This window comes from Staurois parvus, unplaced genomic scaffold, assembly GCF_062004578.1.
Source record: "Staurois parvus isolate SC_StPar_1 unplaced genomic scaffold, SC_StPar_1.0 ptg000025l, whole genome shotgun sequence".
Lineage (NCBI taxonomy): Eukaryota > Metazoa > Chordata > Amphibia > Anura > Ranidae > Staurois > Staurois parvus.
This window is the reverse complement of record NW_028317821.1, coordinates 29,659,150-29,677,168: the sequence shown is the minus strand read 5'-3', so window position 1 is coordinate 29,677,168 and position 18,019 is coordinate 29,659,150. Positions and strand designations below refer to the sequence as shown.

Genomic DNA, 18,019 nt, shown 5'->3' with positions numbered 1-18,019 from the left:
CGCGCAGACACAGAATTGTTACTCAGGGCCACAGAATTCATACTCAGGGACAGACAGAATTGTTACTGAGTGCCAGAGAATTGTTACTCAGGGACAGACAGAATTGTTACTGAGTGCCAGAGAATTGTTACTCAGGGACAGACAGAATTGTTACTGAGTGCCAGAGAATTGTTACTCAGGGACAGACAGAATTGTTACTGAGTGCCAGAGAATTGTTACTCGCACAGACACAAAATTGTTACTTGCACAGACACAGAATTGTTACTCGCACAGACACAGAATTGTTACTCGCACAGACACAGAATTGTTACTCAGGGCCACAGAATTCATACTCAGGGACAGACAGAATTGTTACTGAGTGCCAGAGAATTGTTACTCAGGGACACCTAATCGTTGAATTAAATAGTATGTCAGACAACATGCAGAGGAGTGGCAGAGGAGGCAATGTTTTAGGAGCGAGCAGACGTGGCAGCAGAGGAAGGGGTCGAGGCAGCAGTATTCGCAGCCAGAGGCCAGTGCTCCCGGTGTCATCCAGCGGTCGTGTCTCCACCGACAACCCTGCCGTCATTGATTGGTTGGCTCGGTCGTCTTCCTCTTCCCAGGTCACCTCTGACACCTACAGCCAACGGTCGGTGGGTACGTCAGACACAACCGTTAGTTGGCATGGCCCGGGACCAAGCCCACTGAAATCACGTGTCCTCTACCTGCCCCTGTCCTTTGCTGTTCCCTCACCAAGCGAAGTATCGCATGCTGTGGGCTCAGCCCCACTGTACAGTGAGGAAGAGCTAACAGAGGGCGGTCAGGAACGGGGGGAGACATCGGCCTTTTCAGCAGCCAAGCGAACAAGTACTGGCGAGGAGAGTGGCTCGGTAGCCGGTCTAGAGACAGGTCTGTCTCCTGACCCAGACGCAGCCGAGGGGGCTAGTAGTGAGGCGGAGACCCTACTTGATGATGAGGAGGTTGATCGCACTTGGCAGCCTCGTCGTCATCAGGCAATTTCTTCCGCATCATCAGGAGAAGAGGGTGGCAGCTTGGCAGCGAGCAAAACAGTCGGTGGGTTGCCCAGGAGACAGCAGCAGGGTCGCATCAGTGTCAGTGGAGCCAAACGTCCACGGAGTAGAGCACCAGCTCCACTGCAGCCTACCACCACGGCCAGTAGTGGTGCCGGTGCGCACGGAGGAAGTAGCAGTCAGCCAGTGAAGAGTAGCGGGGGCAAAGTTTCCTACTCGGTGGTGTGGCAATTTTTCCTCAAGCCGCCCGAGGAAGTAAATGTAGCCGTATGTCGACTATGTGGCCAGAAATGCAAGCGTGGCCAGGGGGCCCATGTTGGGACTACAGCGTTGCGTCAGCATATGCAGCGTCACCATTCGGTGGCCTGGGAAAACCGTGATAAACATACGGCGGTTCTGCCTGCCCCAGCCCCCGCTCCATCACCCGCTCCGTTACTTGCTCCGTCACCCGACGTCGTCAATCGCCCTCTATCAGCCAGTCAAGGCTCCAACACCTCTGCTGAGGGGAGTTGTCGCTCATTGGCATCTTCCGCTCGTTCAGATGCTCCTTCTCCTGCTACTCCTCTTCTCGGATTCCGTCAACAGTCTTTCTTGGAATCCGTATCCAAGAGACAACAGTTTGCGAGCACGCACCCGACGGTGCAAAAGCTGAACGTCCTCCTGTCCAAGTTGCTGGTGCTGCAGTCCCTCCCTTTCCAACTGGTGGACTCAGCACCTTTCCGAGAAATGATGGCTTGTGCCGCGCCGCGGTGGAGAGTGCCAAGCCGTCATTTCTTTGCCCAAAAGGCAGTGCCAGCCCTGCATTCACATGTAGAAGAGATGGTGGGCCAGTCTTTGAGCATGTCGGTCTCTGCCAAAGTGCACGGCAGCGCCGACGTGTGGAGCTGTAACTACGGTCAGGGACAGTACATGTCATTTACGGCCCACTGGGTGAACGTGGTGCCGGCACAGCCGCACCAGCAACTTGGACAGGTCACGACGCTTTTGCCTCCACGTTTGCACGTCCTTGGTCCAGCAAGCATGTCCGCCTCTACCACCTCTTTTTCCGCCGTGTCCTCAGCCGCCACCCCCGTGCCAAGTCCCATTACCCGACCGGCATATCACATGTGCAGGGCGCAACGGTGTCACGCTGTGCTGCACCTGGTATGCCTTGGCGAACGTAGTCACACAGGGGAGGAACTGCTGAGTGTAATGAACAGAGAAATCGACAGATGGCTGTCTCCGCGCAAACTAAAAATCGGAACCATGTTGACTGACAACGGAAAGAACATGGTGTCTGCTCTGCGTCAAGGAAGGTTGTGCCATGCGCCATGCATGGCTCACGTGTTCAATCTGGTTGTCAAGCGGTTCCTAAAATCCACCATCCCACTGCAAGACATCCTTAAAATGTCACGTAAACTGTGCATGCATTTCAGCCATTCCTACACCGCAAAGAACACCCTCATTGAGCTGCAGCGGCAGAACGGAATTCCACAGCATCGCCTGATCTGCGACGTTGCAACAAGGTGGAATTCAACCCTACACATGTTAGACCGCCTTTACGAGCAGCGAAAGGCCATCACCGATTTCCTGATGTTACAAGCGGATAAAGGTACTCCCCTGTGTAACTTAGATGTCAGCCATTGGCAGCTCATGCGTGACACCTGCCGCTTGCTCAGGCCCTTTGAGGAGGCCACGCTATTCGTGAGTCGGCAGGACTATGGGATGAACGACGTCATTCCTCTGTTGCACGTCCTGGAACAAATGCTGTTAACAATGGCTGGTCAGGGTGCGGTAGACGTGGCGCACAGATCTCAACGCCACATGACCCCTGTGGGGGCAGGACAGGAAGAAGAGGAGGAGGTAGAGGAGGACATTTGTGCTCAGGAATTATTGAGTGAAATGGGTGGTTTTTCCACTCAGCGGACAGGAGTGGAGGAGCAGGAGCATCTGGTAGAGGAGGAGGAGGAGGAGACAGAGGACCCAGACGCACCGTGGCAGTATGCTGTGGAGATGGAGGCAGGGAGTCCCTCGCATTCCTTGGCACAAATGGCCCATAGCATGCTCGGTTGCTTGCGTAGCGACAGCCGAATAATAACCATCAGACAGAGGGATGACTTTTGGCTGTCCACCTTGTTGGACCCTCGCTACCGGTCCAAAATGGTGGCCTTTTTCACACCTGCTGAGAGGGAGGCCAAAATTACGTACTATAAAAACCACCTATGTAGTCAGTTGGTCTCTGCCTTTGTGCGCCATCGTCCATCCTCAGACACTGTGGGCCCTGTGCGCTCGCGTTCCGCTGGCATGGCAGCAGGGGAGGGGTGGGGTGGTAGGAGCAGTGGCAGCTCCACCAGCAGCGGCTGCCTCAGTCTGCAGTCGATGATGAGTAGCTTTCTTCACCAGCGCAGTGAGGAAACTACTAACCAGCCGCAGCAGCAGCAGCAGCATCAGGTGGACCTGGAGCAGGAGCTCAAACAACAGGCTTGGGCCTACTTGGACAGCACCCTGCCAACCGAGGTAGACAATCCCCTTGACTACTGGGCAACGAAACTTGACCTTTGGCCCCAACTAGCTGAATTTGCCCTTGAAAGGCTGTCATGCCCGGCCAGTAGCGTGGCATCGGAGCGCGTGTTTAGTGCGGCAGGAGGTATTGTAACTCCGCGGAGGACACGACTGTCCACCCAAAGTGTGGAGAGACTCACGTTTGTGAAAATGAATCAGGCGTGGATTAGTCTGGATTTCAAACCACCAGTTCCTGACACAACTGACTAAATCCGCCATGAATCATGCCTCAAACATGTGCCACTTTCAGGTCTCCTCACACTGCTGGTGTGTTGAATTTTTTGACATAGGGTGCTGGCAGATTACGGGCCTCCTATAGCTGCTGCCAGGCCCCTAATCTGCCATAGGCCCCTATATACCACCTCCTCCTGCTGCTGCCAGGTCCAGAGTCTCTCATGGGTCCCTGTACGGCCTCCCATTGCTGCTGTCTCCATCGCCACACTCTGCTGCCATGTGCCACTTTCAGGTCTCTTCACACTGCTGGTGTGTTAAATTTTTTGACATAGGGTGCAGGCAGATTACGGGCCTCACATAGCTGCTGCCAGGCCCCTAATCTGCCATGGGCCCCTATATACCACCTCCTCCTGCTGCTGCCAGGTCCAGAGTCTCTCATGGGTCCCTGTACGGCCTCCCATTGCTGCTGTCTCCATCGCCACACTCTGCTGCCATGTGCCACTTTCAGGTCTCTTCACACTGCTGGTGTGTTAAATTTTTTGACATAGGGTGCTGCAAGATAACGGGCCTCACATAGCTGCTGCCAGGCCCCTAATCAGCCATGGGCCCCTATACCGCCTCCTCCTGCTGCTGCCAGGTCCAGAGTCTCTCATGCCATGTGCCACTTTCAGGTCTCTTCACACTGCTGGTGTGTTAAATTTTTTGACATAGGGTGCAGGCAGATTACGGGCCTCACATAGCTGCTGCCAGGCCCCTAATCTGCCATAGGCCCCTATATACCGCCTCCTCATGCTGCTGCCAGGTCCAGAGTCTCTCATGGGTCCCTGTACGGCCTCCCATTGCTGCTTTCTCCATCGCCACACTCTGCTGCCATGTGCCACTTTCAGGTCTCTTCACACTGCTGGTGTGTTAAATTTTTTGACATAGGGTGCAGGCAGATTACGGGCCTCACATAGCTGCTGCCAGGCCCCTAATCTGCCATGGGCCCCTATATACCGCCTCCTCATGCTGCTGCCAAGTCCAGAGTCTGTCATGGTCCCTGTACGGCCTCCCATTGCTGCTGTCTCCATCGCCACACTCTGCTGCCATGTGCCACTTTCAGGTCTCTTCACACTGCTGGTGTGTTAAATTTTTTGACATAGGGTGCAGGCAGATTACGGGCCTCACATAGCTGCTGCCAGGCCCCTAATCTGCCATGGGCCCCTATATACCGCCTCCTCATGCTGCTGCCAAGTCCAGAGTCTGTCATGGTCCCTGTACGGCCTCCCATTGCTGCTGTCTCCATCGCCACACTCTGCTGCCATGTGCCACTTTCAGGTCTCTTCACACTGCTGGTGTGTTTAATTTTTTGACATAGGGTGCAGGCAGATTACGGGCCTCACATAGCTGCTGCCAGGCCCCTAATCTGCCATGGGCCCCTATATACCGCCTCCTCATGCTGCTGCCAAGTCCAGAGTCTGTCATGGTCCCTGTACGGCCTCCCATTGCTGCTGTCTCCATCGCCACACTCTGCTGCCATGTGCCACTTTCAGGTCTCTTCACACTGCTGGTGTGTTAAATTTTTTGACATAGGGTGCAGGCAGATTACGGGCCTCACATAGCTGCTGCCAGGCCCCTAATCTGCCATGGGCCCCTATATACCGCCTCCTCATGCTGCTGCCAAGTCCAGAGTCTGTCATGGTCCCTGTACGGCCTCCCATTGCTGCTGTCTCCATCGCCACACTCTGCTGCCATGTGCCACTTTCAGGTCTCTTCACACTGCTGGTGTGTTAAATTTTTTGACATAGGGTGCAGGCAGATTACGGGCCTCACATAGCTGCTGCCAGGCCCCTAATCTGCCATGGGCCCCTATATACCGCCTCCTCATGCTGCTGCCAAGTCCAGAGTCTGTCATGGTCCCTGTACGGCCTCCCATTGCTGCTGTCTCCATCGCCACACTCTGCCATGTGCCACTTTCAGGTCTCTTCACACTGCTGGTGTGTTAAATTTTTTGACATAGGGTGCAGGCAGATTACGGGCCTCACATAGCTGCTGCCAGGCCCCTAATCTGCCATGGGCCCCTATATACCGCCTCCTCATGCTGCTGCCAAGTCCAGAGTCTGTCATGGTCCCTGTACGGCCTCCCATTGCTGCTGTCTCCATCGCCACACTCTGCTGCCATGTGCCACTTTCAGGTCTCTTCACACTGCTGGTGTGTTTAATTTTTTGACATAGGGTGCAGGCAGATTACGGGCCTCACATAGCTGCTGCCAGGCCCCTAATCTGCCATGGGCCCCTATATACCGCCTCCTCATGCTGCTGCCAAGTCCAGAGTCTGTCATGGTCCCTGTACGGCCTCCCATTGCTGCTGTCTCCATCGCCACACTCTGCTGCCATGTGCCACTTTCAGGTCTCTTCACACTGCTGGTGTGTTAAATTTTTTGACATAGGGTGCAGGCAGATTACGGGCCTCACATAGCTGCTGCCAGGCCCCTAATCTGCCATGGGCCCCTATATACCGCCTCCTCATGCTGCTGCCAAGTCCAGAGTCTGTCATGGTCCCTGTACGGCCTCCCATTGCTGCTGTCTCCATCGCCACACTCTGCTGCCATGTGCCACTTTCAGGTCTCTTCACACTGCTGGTGTGTTAAATTTTTTGACATAGGGTGCAGGCAGATTACGGGCCTCACATAGCTGCTGCCAGGCCCCTAATCTGCCATGGGCCCCTATATACCGCCTCCTCATGCTGCTGCCAAGTCCAGAGTCTGTCATGGTCCCTGTACGGCCTCCCATTGCTGCTGTCTCCATCGCCACACTCTGCCATGTGCCACTTTCAGGTCTCTTCACACTGCTGGTGTGTTTAATTTTTTGACATAGGGTGCAGGCAGATTACGGGCCTCACATAGCTGCTGCCAGGCCCCTAATCTGCCATGGGCCCCTATATACCGCCTCCTCATGCTGCTGCCAAGTCCAGAGTCTGTCATGGTCCCTGTACGGCCTCCCATTGCTGCTGTCTCCATCGCCACACTCTGCTGCCATGTGCCACTTTCAGGTCTCTTCACACTGCTGGTGTGTTAAATTTTTTGACATAGGGTGCAGGCAGATTACGGGCCTCACATAGCTGCTGCCAGGCCCCTAATCTGCCATGGGCCCCTATATACCGCCTCCTCATGCTGCTGCCAAGTCCAGAGTCTGTCATGGTCCCTGTACGGCCTCCCATTGCTGCTGTCTCCATCGCCACACTCTGCCATGTGCCACTTTCAGGTCTCTTCACACTGCTGGTGTGTTTAATTTTTTGACATAGGGTGCAGGCAGATTACGGGCCTCACATAGCTGCTGCCAGGCCCCTAATCTGCCATGGGCCCCTATATACCGCCTCCTCATGCTGCTGCCAAGTCCAGAGTCTGTCATGGTCCCTGTACGGCCTCCCATTGCTGCTGTCTCCATCGCCACACTCTGCTGCCATGTGCCACTTTCAGGTCTCTTCACACTGCTGGTGTGTTAAATTTTTTGACATAGGGTGCAGGCAGATTACGGGCCTCACATAGCTGCTGCCAGGCCCCTAATCTGCCATGGGCCCCTATATACCGCCTCCTCATGCTGCTGCCAAGTCCAGAGTCTGTCATGGTCCCTGTACGGCCTCCCATTGCTGCTGTCTCCATCGCCACACTCTGCTGCCATGTGCCACTTTCAGGTCTCTTCACACTGCTGGTGTGTTAAATTTTTTGACATAGGGTGCAGGCAGATTACGGGCCTCACATAGCTGCTGCCAGGCCCCTAATCTGCCATAGGCCCCTATATACCGCCTCCTCATGCTGCTGCCAAGTCCAGAGTCTGTCATGGTCCCTGTACGGCCTCCCATTGCTGCTGTCTCCATCGCCACACTCTGCTGCCATGTGCCACTTTCAGGTCTCTTCACACTGCTGGTGTGTTAAATTTTTTGACATAGGGTGCTGCAAGATAACGGGCCTCACATAGCTGCTGCCAGGCCCCTAATCAGCCATGGGCCCCTATACCGCCTCCTCCTGCTGCTGCCAGGTCCAGAGTCTCTCATGCCATGTGCCACTTTCAGGTCTCTTCACACTGCTGGTGTGTTTAATTTTTTGACATAGGGTGCAGGCAGATTACGGGCCTCACATAGCTGCTGCCAGGCCCCTAATCTGCCATGGGCCCCTATATACCGCCTCCTCATGCTGCTGCCAAGTCCAGAGTCTGTCATGGTCCCTGTACGGCCTCCCATTGCTGCTGTCTCCATCGCCACACTCTGCTGCCATGTGCCACTTTCAGGTCTCTTCACACTGCTGGTGTGTTAAATTTTTTGACATAGGGTGCAGGCAGATTACGGGCCTCACATAGCTGCTGCCAGGCCCCTAATCTGCCATGGGCCCCTATATACCGCCTCCTCATGCTGCTGCCAAGTCCAGAGTCTGTCATGGTCCCTGTACGGCCTCCCATTGCTGCTGTCTCCATCGCCACACTCTGCTGCCATGTGCCACTTTCAGGTCTCTTCACACTGCTGGTGTGTTAAATTTTTTGACATAGGGTGCAGGCAGATTACGGGCCTCACATAGCTGCTGCCAGGCCCCTAATCTGCCATAGGCCCCTATATACCGCCTCCTCATGCTGCTGCCAAGTCCAGAGTCTGTCATGGTCCCTGTACGGCCTCCCATTGCTGCTGTCTCCATCGCCACACTCTGCTGCCATGTGCCACTTTCAGGTCTCTTCACACTGCTGGTGTGTTAAATTTTTTGACATAGGGTGCTGCAAGATAACGGGCCTCACATAGCTGCTGCCAGGCCCCTAATCAGCCATGGGCCCCTATACCGCCTCCTCCTGCTGCTGCCAGGTCCAGAGTCTCTCATGCCATGTGCCACTTTCAGGTCTCTTCACACTGCTGGTGTGTTTAATTTTTTGACATAGGGTGCAGGCAGATTACGGGCCTCACATAGCTGCTGCCAGGCCCCTAATCTGCCATGGGCCCCTATATACCGCCTCCTCATGCTGCTGCCAAGTCCAGAGTCTGTCATGGTCCCTGTACGGCCTCCCATTGCTGCTGTCTCCATCGCCACACTCTGCTGCCATGTGCCACTTTCAGGTCTCTTCACACTGCTGGTGTGTTAAATTTTTTGACATAGGGTGCAGGCAGATTACGGGCCTCACATAGCTGCTGCCAGGCCCCTAATCTGCCATGGGCCCCTATATACCGCCTCCTCATGCTGCTGCCAAGTCCAGAGTCTGTCATGGTCCCTGTACGGCCTCCCATTGCTGCTGTCTCCATCGCCACACTCTGCTGCCATGTGCCACTTTCAGGTCTCTTCACACTGCTGGTGTGTTAAATTTTTTGACATAGGGTGCAGGCAGATTACGGGCCTCACATAGCTGCTGCCAGGCCCCTAATCTGCCATAGGCCCCTATATACCGCCTCCTCATGCTGCTGCCAAGTCCAGAGTCTGTCATGGTCCCTGTACGGCCTCCCATTGCTGCTGTCTCCATCGCCACACTCTGCTGCCATGTGCCACTTTCAGGTCTCTTCACACTGCTGGTGTGTTAAATTTTTTGACATAGGGTGCAGGCAGATTACGGGCCTCACATAGCTGCTGCCAGGCCCCTAATCTGCCATGGGCCCCTATATACCACCTCCTCCTGCTGCTGCCAGGTCCAGAGTCTCTCATGGGTCCCTGTACGGCCTCCCATTGCTGCTGTCTCCATCGCCACACTCTGCTGCCATGTGCCACTTTCAGGTCTCTTCACACTGCTGGTGTGTTAAATTTTTTGACATAGGGTGCTGCAAGATAACGGGCCTCACATAGCTGCTGCCAGGCCCCTAATCAGCCATGGGCCCCTATACCGCCTCCTCCTGCTGCTGCCAGGTCCAGAGTCTCTCATGCCATGTGCCACTTTCAGGTCTCTTCACACTGCTGGTGTGTTTAATTTTTTGACATAGGGTGCAGGCAGATTACGGGCCTCACATAGCTGCTGCCAGGCCCCTAATCTGCCATGGGCCCCTATATACCGCCTCCTCATGCTGCTGCCAAGTCCAGAGTCTGTCATGGTCCCTGTACGGCCTCCCATTGCTGCTGTCTCCATCGCCACACTCTGCTGCCATGTGCCACTTTCAGGTCTCTTCACACTGCTGGTGTGTTAAATTTTTTGACATAGGGTGCAGGCAGATTACGGGCCTCACATAGCTGCTGCCAGGCCCCTAATCTGCCATGGGCCCCTATATACCGCCTCCTCATGCTGCTGCCAAGTCCAGAGTCTGTCATGGTCCCTGTACGGCCTCCCATTGCTGCTGTCTCCATCGCCACACTCTGCCATGTGCCACTTTCAGGTCTCTTCACACTGCTGGTGTGTTTAATTTTTTGACATAGGGTGCAGGCAGATTACGGGCCTCACATAGCTGCTGCCAGGCCCCTAATCTGCCATAGGCCCCTATATACCGCCTCCTCATGCTGCTGCCAGGTCCAGAGTCTCTCATGGGTCCCTGTACGGCCTCCCATTGCTGCTTTCTCCATCGCCACACTCTGCCATGTGCCACTTTCAGGTCTCCTCACACACTGCTGGTGTGTTGAATTTTTTGACATAGGGTGCTGGCAGATTACGGGCCTCCCATAGCTGCTGCCAGGCCCCTAATCTGCCATGGGCCCCTATATACCGCCTCCTCATGCTGCTGCCAAGTCCAGAGTCTGTCATGGGTCCCTGTACGGCCTCCCATTGCTGCTGTCTCCATCGCCACACTCTGCCATGTGCCACTTTCAGGTCTCCTCACACACTGCTGGTGTGTAGAATTTTTTGACATAGGGTGCTGGCAGATTACGGGCCTCCCATAGCTGCTGCCAGGCCCCTAATCTGCCATGGGCCCCTATATACCGCCTCCTCATGCTGCTGCCAAGTCCAGAGTCTGTCATGGGTCCCTGTACGGCCTCCCATTGCTGCTGTCTCCATCGCCACACTCTGCCATGTGCCACTTTCAGGTCTCCTCACACTGCTGGTGTGTTGAATTTTTTGACATAGGGTGCTGGCAGATTACGGGCCTCCTATAGCTGCTGCCAGGCCCCTAATCTGCCATGGGCCCCTATATACCGCCTCCTCATGCTGCTGCCAAGTTCAGAGTCTGTCATGGGTCCCTGTACGGCCTCCCATTGCTGCTGTCTCCATCGCCACACTCTGCCATGTGCCACTTTCAGGTCTCCTCACACTGCTGGTGTGTTGAATTTTTTGACATAGGGTGCTGGCAGATTACGGGCCTCCTATAGCTGCTGCCAGGCCCCTAATCTGCCATAAGCCCCTATATACCGCCTCCTCATGCTGCTGCCAAGTCCAGAGTCTGTCATGGGTCCCTGTACGGCCTCCCATTGCTGCTGTCTCCATCGCCACACTCTGCCATGTGCCACTTTCAGGTCTCCTCACACACTGCTGGTGTGTTGAATTTTTTGACATAGGGTGCTGGCAGATTACGGGCCTCCTATAGCTGCTGCCAGGCCCCTAATCTGCCGTAGGCCCCTATATACCGCCTCCTCATGCTGCTGCCAGGTCCAGAGTCTCTCATGGGTCCCTGTACGGCCTCCCATTGCTGCTGTCTCCATCGCCACACTCTGCCATGTGCCACTTTCAGGTCTCCTCACACTGCTGGTGTGTTCCATTTTTTGTCATAGGGTGCTGGCAGATTATGGGCCTCCCATAACTGCTGCCAGGCCCCTAATCTGCCATGGGCCCCTATACCGACTCCTCATGCTGTGACGTTGCAACAAGGTGGAATTCAACCCTACATATGTTAGACCGCCTTTACGAACAGCAAAAGGCCATCACAGATTTCCTGATGTTAAAAGCAGATAAAGGTACTCCCTGTGTAACTTAGATGTCAGCCATTGGCAGCTCATGCGTGACACCTGCGCTTGCTCAGGCCCTTTGAGGAGGCCACGCTATTCGTGAGTCGGCAGGACTATGGGATGAACGACGTCATTCCTCTGTTGCACGTCCTGGAACAAATGCTGTTAACAATGGCTGGTCAGGGTGCGGTAGACGTGGCGCACAGATCTCAACGCCACATGGCCCCTGTGGGGGCAGGACTGGAAGAAGAGGAGGAGGTAGAGGAGGACATTGGTGCTCAGGAATTATTGAGTGAAATGGGTGGTTTTTCCACTCAGCGGACAGGAGTGGAGGAGCAGGAGCATCTGGTAGAGGAGGAGGAAGAGGAGACAGAGGACCTAGACGCACCGTGGCAGTATGCTGTGGAGATGGAGGCAGGGAGTCCCTCGCATTCCTTGGCACAAATGGCCCATAGCATGCTCGGTTGCTTGCGTAGCGACAGCCGAATAATAACCATCAGACAGAGGGATGACTTTTGGCTGTCCACCTTGTTGGACCCTCGCTACCGTTCAAAAATGGTGGCCTTTTTCACACCTGCTGAGAGGGAGGCCAAAATAACGTACTATAAAAAACACCTATGTAGTCAGCTGGTCTCTGCCTGTCTGCGCCAACGTCCATCCTCAGACACTGTGGGCCCTGTGCGCTCGTGTTCCGCTGCCATGGCAGCAGGGGAGGGGTGGGGTGGTAGGAGCAGTGGCAGCTCCACCAGCAGCGGCTGCCTCAGTCTGCAGTCGATGATGAGTAGCTTTCTTCACCAGCGCAGTGAGGAAACTACTAACCAGCCGCAGCAGCAGCAGCAGCATCAGGTGGACCTGGAGCAGGACCTCAAACAACAGGCTTAGGCCTACTTGGACAGCACCCTGCCAACCGAGGTAGACAATCCCCTTGACTACTGGGCAACGAAACTTGACCTTTGGCCCCAACTAGCTGAATTTGCCCTTGAAAGGCTGTCATGCCCGGCCAGTAGCGTGGCATCGGAGCGCGTGTTTAGTGCGGCAGGAGGTATTGCAACTCCGCGGAGGACACGACTGTCCACCCAAAGTGTGGAGAGACTCACGTTTGTGAAAATGAATCAGGCGTGGATTAGTCTGGATTTCAAACCACCAGTTCCTGACACAACTGACTAAATCCGCCATGAATCATGCCCCAAACATGTGCCACTTTCAGGTCTCCTCACACTGCTGGTGTGTTCCATTTTTTGTCATAGGGTGCTGGCAGATTACGGGCCTCCCATAGCTGCTGCCAGGCCCCTAATCTGCCATGGGCCCCTATACCGCCTCCTCATGCTGCTGCCAAGTCCAGAGTCTCTCATGGGTCCCTGTACGGCCTCCCATTGCTGCTGCCTCCATCGCCACACTCTGCCATGTGCCACTTTCAGGTCTCCTCACACTGCTGGTGTGTTCCATTTTTTGTCATAGGGTGCTGGCAGATTACGGGCCTCCCATAGCTGCTGCCAGGCCCCTAATCTGCCATGGGCCCCTATACCGCCTCCTCATGCTGCTGCCAGGTCCAGAGTCTCTCATGGGTCCCTGTACGGCCTCCCATTGCTGCTGTCTCCATCGCCACACTCTGCCATGTGCCACTTTCAGGTCTCCTCACACTGCTGGTGGGTTCCATTTTTTGTCATAGGGTGCTGGCAGATTACGGGCCTCCCATAGCTGCTGCCAGGCCCGTAATCTGCCATGGGCCCCCGTACCGACTCCTCATGCTGCTGCCAGGCCCGTAATCTGTCATGGGCCACTGTTGTCGCTTGTTGGCATATTCCGCTCGTTCAGATGCTCCTTCTCCTGCTACTCCTCTTCACGGATTCCGTCAGCAGTCTTTCTTGGAATCCGTTTCCAAGAGACAACAGTTTGCGAGCACGCACCCGACGGTGCAGAAGCTGAACGTCCTCCTGTCCAAGTTGCTGCTGCCAGGCTCGTAATCTGTCATGCGCCCCTGTACCGCCTCCTCATGCTGCTGCCAGGTCCAGAGTGTGTCATGGGCCCCCGTACCGACTCCTCATGCTGCTGCCAGGCCCGTAATCTGTCATGGGCCCCTGTACCGCCTCCCCATGCTGCTGCCAGGTCCAGAGTGTGTCATGGGTCCCTGTACGGCCTCCCATTGCTGCTGCCAGGCCCGTAATCTGCCATGGGCCCCTGTACCGACTCCTCATGCTGCTGCCAGGCCCGTAATCTGTCATGGGCCCCTGTACCGCCTCCTCATGCTGCTGCCAGGTCCAGAGTGTGTCATGGGTCCCTGTACGGCCTCCCATTGCTGCTGTCTCTATCGCCACACTCTGCCATGTGCCACTTTCAGGTCTCCTCACACTGCTGGTGGTTTCCATTTTTGTCATAGGGTGCTGTATGGCCTCCCATTGCTGCTGCCTCCACCGCCACACTGTGGCTCCACACTCTGGTTTTGGCCCCGTGACTGCCCAAATGAGTGAAGTGTGCGGTGATTCTAAGATCGACGGCACTCATCTGCATGTCATACTGACTGACAGTATTATTTCTCTTCCCCAGCAGACTCCAAGGGCATTTAAATTAAAGGTACAGTGTTCTGCACTAATATTAAGTCTCTCTGAAGCCTAGAAACACCCTTTTTTAAGTTAAATTCACAGCGAATTTATTCGACTCGAATCGAATATTGTCCACGAATTCGCCGAATCAGTCGAATCGAATTTTTCATTTCTTCGCTCATCTCTAGTAATGACCACTCAGCTTGCTTTTATGTGTCATTAGATGTTAGTGAACTAAGCTCTAAGCTCAGACACATAAGTGTATCATATGCATAGCTTTCAGAACTGGTCGAATTTCAATAGAAGTCTGCGCTTCCATTCTTCTTGTGTAACCAAAGATTTGTTTGCTTTGATGCCAGTGTGACTTTGTTTAACAATGAACCTAGCATAAATTGAACATAGTGCCAGAAATTACTAGATTTAAGGACCTCTACTGTATAACCACAAGCTGACTCATTAAATACACATGACAGTTAATGAGAGAATGATACAGTGCCAGCATTTCCAAGCGTTTGTTGCTAAGAATATTGACAGTTGGATATGTGATTTCATTCTTCTTTCAGCCTGCAAACATGACCCAGTTCAGCAGGGACTCAATGTTCTGCTCCTGTGTTCCCATTCATTTCCCAAATGGAATTAAGACAGGCTGAATGTAATAACGGCTGTTTGTTGAGACCCTCAGTGACACTGTGGGACGCTGTAACTAAGCAAAGATCTAATGAGCACACATAGTTGAAATTCTGATTTCACCTGCCCACACACAAAGCTAATTTATTTCCACATTGAAATCAAAACTTTAGGCAGCTATGAAATACTCTATTTATTCCAAGTATGACATTTATATAGACCCTTTCACCACCTTATATTCATTAAACCAAACTCTGGCAGGGAATCTGTATAAAGCAGGGGTGTCCAACCTATGGCCCAAGACAGCTATGAATGCGGCCCAACACATTAACTTAAAAATGTTGATTTATTTTTGTAAAAAAAAGTGCGGCCCTTTGCAGACCCCAGCAACCAGTAATGGAAACATTTATTTGTAAAGAGGCTGTAATGGCAGTGATCCCCAGTAGCATTATACACCATGCCCCCAGTCTCTTACTATCCCCTGTGATGTGCTTTACAACCACCCTTGTTGCAGGTCTCTAATATTCTCCTCTTGCATGTCTGGAATATCTGACAGCCGTCTGTCATATATTGAAGATAATGTGTGAGTTGTTGGGGCCATACTTGGGACCCCTACACCTTGCAAATTGACAACCACTGGTATAAGGAGTAGCAGGTGGTGACAGGATACCTAAGTCCTAGTATCAGTACCACCCTCTCAATAATCCCCAGGTACAGCAGCACTCACTTTGGGAGGGGGGATCAGAACTCCTAATCAAATACGGCTGTATCATTTGCTTAGTATTCTCAGTCTAAATTTGTGAACATACTTAGGCCTTGTTTACACAGGGCATACTATACCATTAGCCCACACAGGGCCCTGTTTACCTGCATGGGGATTCCAAGGTGCTTCATACATCCTCATGCAGTGAGTCTCATTGATGTCAATGGGGACACAGCCACTCTACCGTAATACGGCATCCATGGGGGTGCGGGTACATATCCCTAAACTCACCCTGTGTGCATATATGTTCTTTGTCAAAAATTATTTTGTTTTTAGAATATTTGAGAACTAGTCAAAGGAAACTACTTCTATGAGAAATATATTTAATGCTGTATTTCTGAATAAGTCTTCAATATGGTAAATATGGCTTACCTCTGAACAGCTGTGTTGCACTTCGGTATCCTTTTTTGTTTCAGATGCAGATGTTCCATTGTAGTTTTGATTTGGTGACTTTTCATCATCGGTATAATTAGTGTGGAGACCAGGTTTGCCCAATTCACTAGTGTGGTTTAAACTTTGAGATACACAAGAGCCATTGTCCTGAGAAGAGAACACCGGCGTACTTTTACAGCCAGATGCTGCTATAGTGGCTGCATTTTTCTCTAAGTGCCCTGATGAACTTACCGAGACAGATTCCTCTTTGTGAGCTGGAAACTTGGATGCATCAAAATACTCCTGCAAAGACATGAAGTTCCTAACTGTGCTCTTCCTCAGTCTCCTCAGAGTGGGTGAGGTGGATATCCTCGCAGGTGCTTGTCTGTCAAATTGGAATGGTGTACTGTAGCTTACATCAGTCTCTTTAGAAGGTACTGTAATAAGTGGAGGAGTAAGATTTGTGTTCTTGCACTTGTTTTCTGTGGAGACTTTGATGTCTTGTAGAATGAACTTGGAATCGATTAAATTGGACTCACTGCCTTCATGTTTTATATTCATTTCATCCATTGTAATATCTGAATTGATAGGTGAGCAGAGATTGAAGTTAAATACGTCATTGTGATCTTCTATTGAATATTCCATAATTGAAATATACTCCTCGTCATCCATGGCTGGGAAAAACACCTAAGCTGGTTCCAGCATTTTTCAGGCACACATCCTGTTCCTAAAGAAGGAAGGAGCACAACAACATGAATATACCACATACAGTACTGCAAAGAGGAAACGGACTACTAGCTGCTCACACCACTGGCAGTCCTTATGAGGACATTGAATCATTATGCCATTGTTATATTACTCATGATGATACACAGTAACACAATGTATATTCCTGAAAACATGGTTTAATGTTTTAGTAACGTGACTATGAACACTTAAAACAATGATTAAGCTATACTCTTCAAGAGGAATCTCATTACATAAAAACAGCTGTTTCTACAGGGACAAATGTATTTTTCTTATGACTGTGATTTATGACTTGAAAACATTGCAGAACTCTATTTTTATAACAAAGTAATGGTTGCTTTTAATCTAGAGGTGACACTGCTTTTCCTTTTTCCATGAAGGCCAGTTAGAAGATTTATGACAGCAAGCATGCCAGCACAAGACCTTCCTTCTTCTCTACTAGATGTATTAATCACTGGCACCTTCCCTGGCATATGCCTCATTACTCACTAATGGAAATGATACCTTTACTGCCTATGGAGTGCAAAAGAAAATATCCACATAGCTGATGTGTTGCTTAGAATATCTGAGCACTTGCTTTCGTTCCTAATAACATTCAACAAATGCATAAATCTCAAGATCTATGAAATGGTCACTGCAGGTTCACTTTTATGCTAAAACTTAAAATGTATATTTATTTATTACAGGTACTTATATATCGCCATCAATTTACGCAGCGCTTTACATATATATTGTACATTCACATCAGTCCCTGTCCTCAAGGAGCTTACAATCTAAGGTCCCTAACTTGCATTCATACATACACATACTAGGGCCAATTTTCACAGGAGCCAATTACCCTTCCAGCATGTCTTTGGAGTGTGGGAGGAAACTGGAGTACCTGGAGAAAACCCACGCAGGCACAGGGTGAACATGCAAACACCATGCAGGTAGTGCTGTGGTTGGGATTCAAACCAAAGACCCTCGTGCTGCTAGGTGGAAGTGCTAACTACTTAGCCACTGTGCTTCCAATATAGCAAAACATTTTTTTGTAGTTTTGGATAGAGTGGGGAAGGATTTGAGACTGTCACCAAATTTTGATTGCTGTCTATGTATATATTACGTAGAATATTGTCACCAAGACAGAAAGAAATGGGAATTCGAAAATTTTACAGTTGCCAGCTCAGCAGGACGTAAAGGGAACAATATAAGCAACCGCTCATCACAAAAACATGTATCTGAAAGGAATTATATAATAAAAACTTTAACCTTGAAAATCCAGCACGTCTATTGGTGCAAAGTCCTACATCTGTGACAAAAATCATATTTCCAACCAATAGCCATTTTGTTTACTTGGGTAAATGTTTTGGGTTGGAAAAGTCTTGTAGTAAAAAGGTACTTACTGCAAAAGAATCTAATAACATTGTGAGACCATTGCACTTCAAGAACCACAGTCCA

At 51.8% G+C, this 18,019-nt stretch overlaps 1 protein-coding gene across 5 annotated transcripts in view; it reads right to left on the bottom strand.

Annotated features, from left to right (window-relative positions):
- PLEKHG7 (pleckstrin homology and RhoGEF domain containing G7) overlaps window positions 1-18,019 on the bottom strand; it is a 138,771-nt gene that overhangs the window by 75,955 nt on the left and 44,797 nt on the right. For 3 of the 5 annotated variants that reach the window (XM_089652657.1, XM_089652640.1, XM_089652631.1), the window contains one exon: window positions 15,836-16,562. In XM_089652657.1, the coding sequence (XP_089508783.1) occupies window positions 15,836-16,507 (672 nt within the window). In that variant the 5' untranslated portion in view covers window positions 16,508-16,562. Of the gene's footprint in view, window positions 1-15,835; window positions 16,563-18,019 lie in introns of those variants that run through there. The other 2 variants (XM_089652649.1, XM_089652663.1) reach the window with 2 other exon arrangements.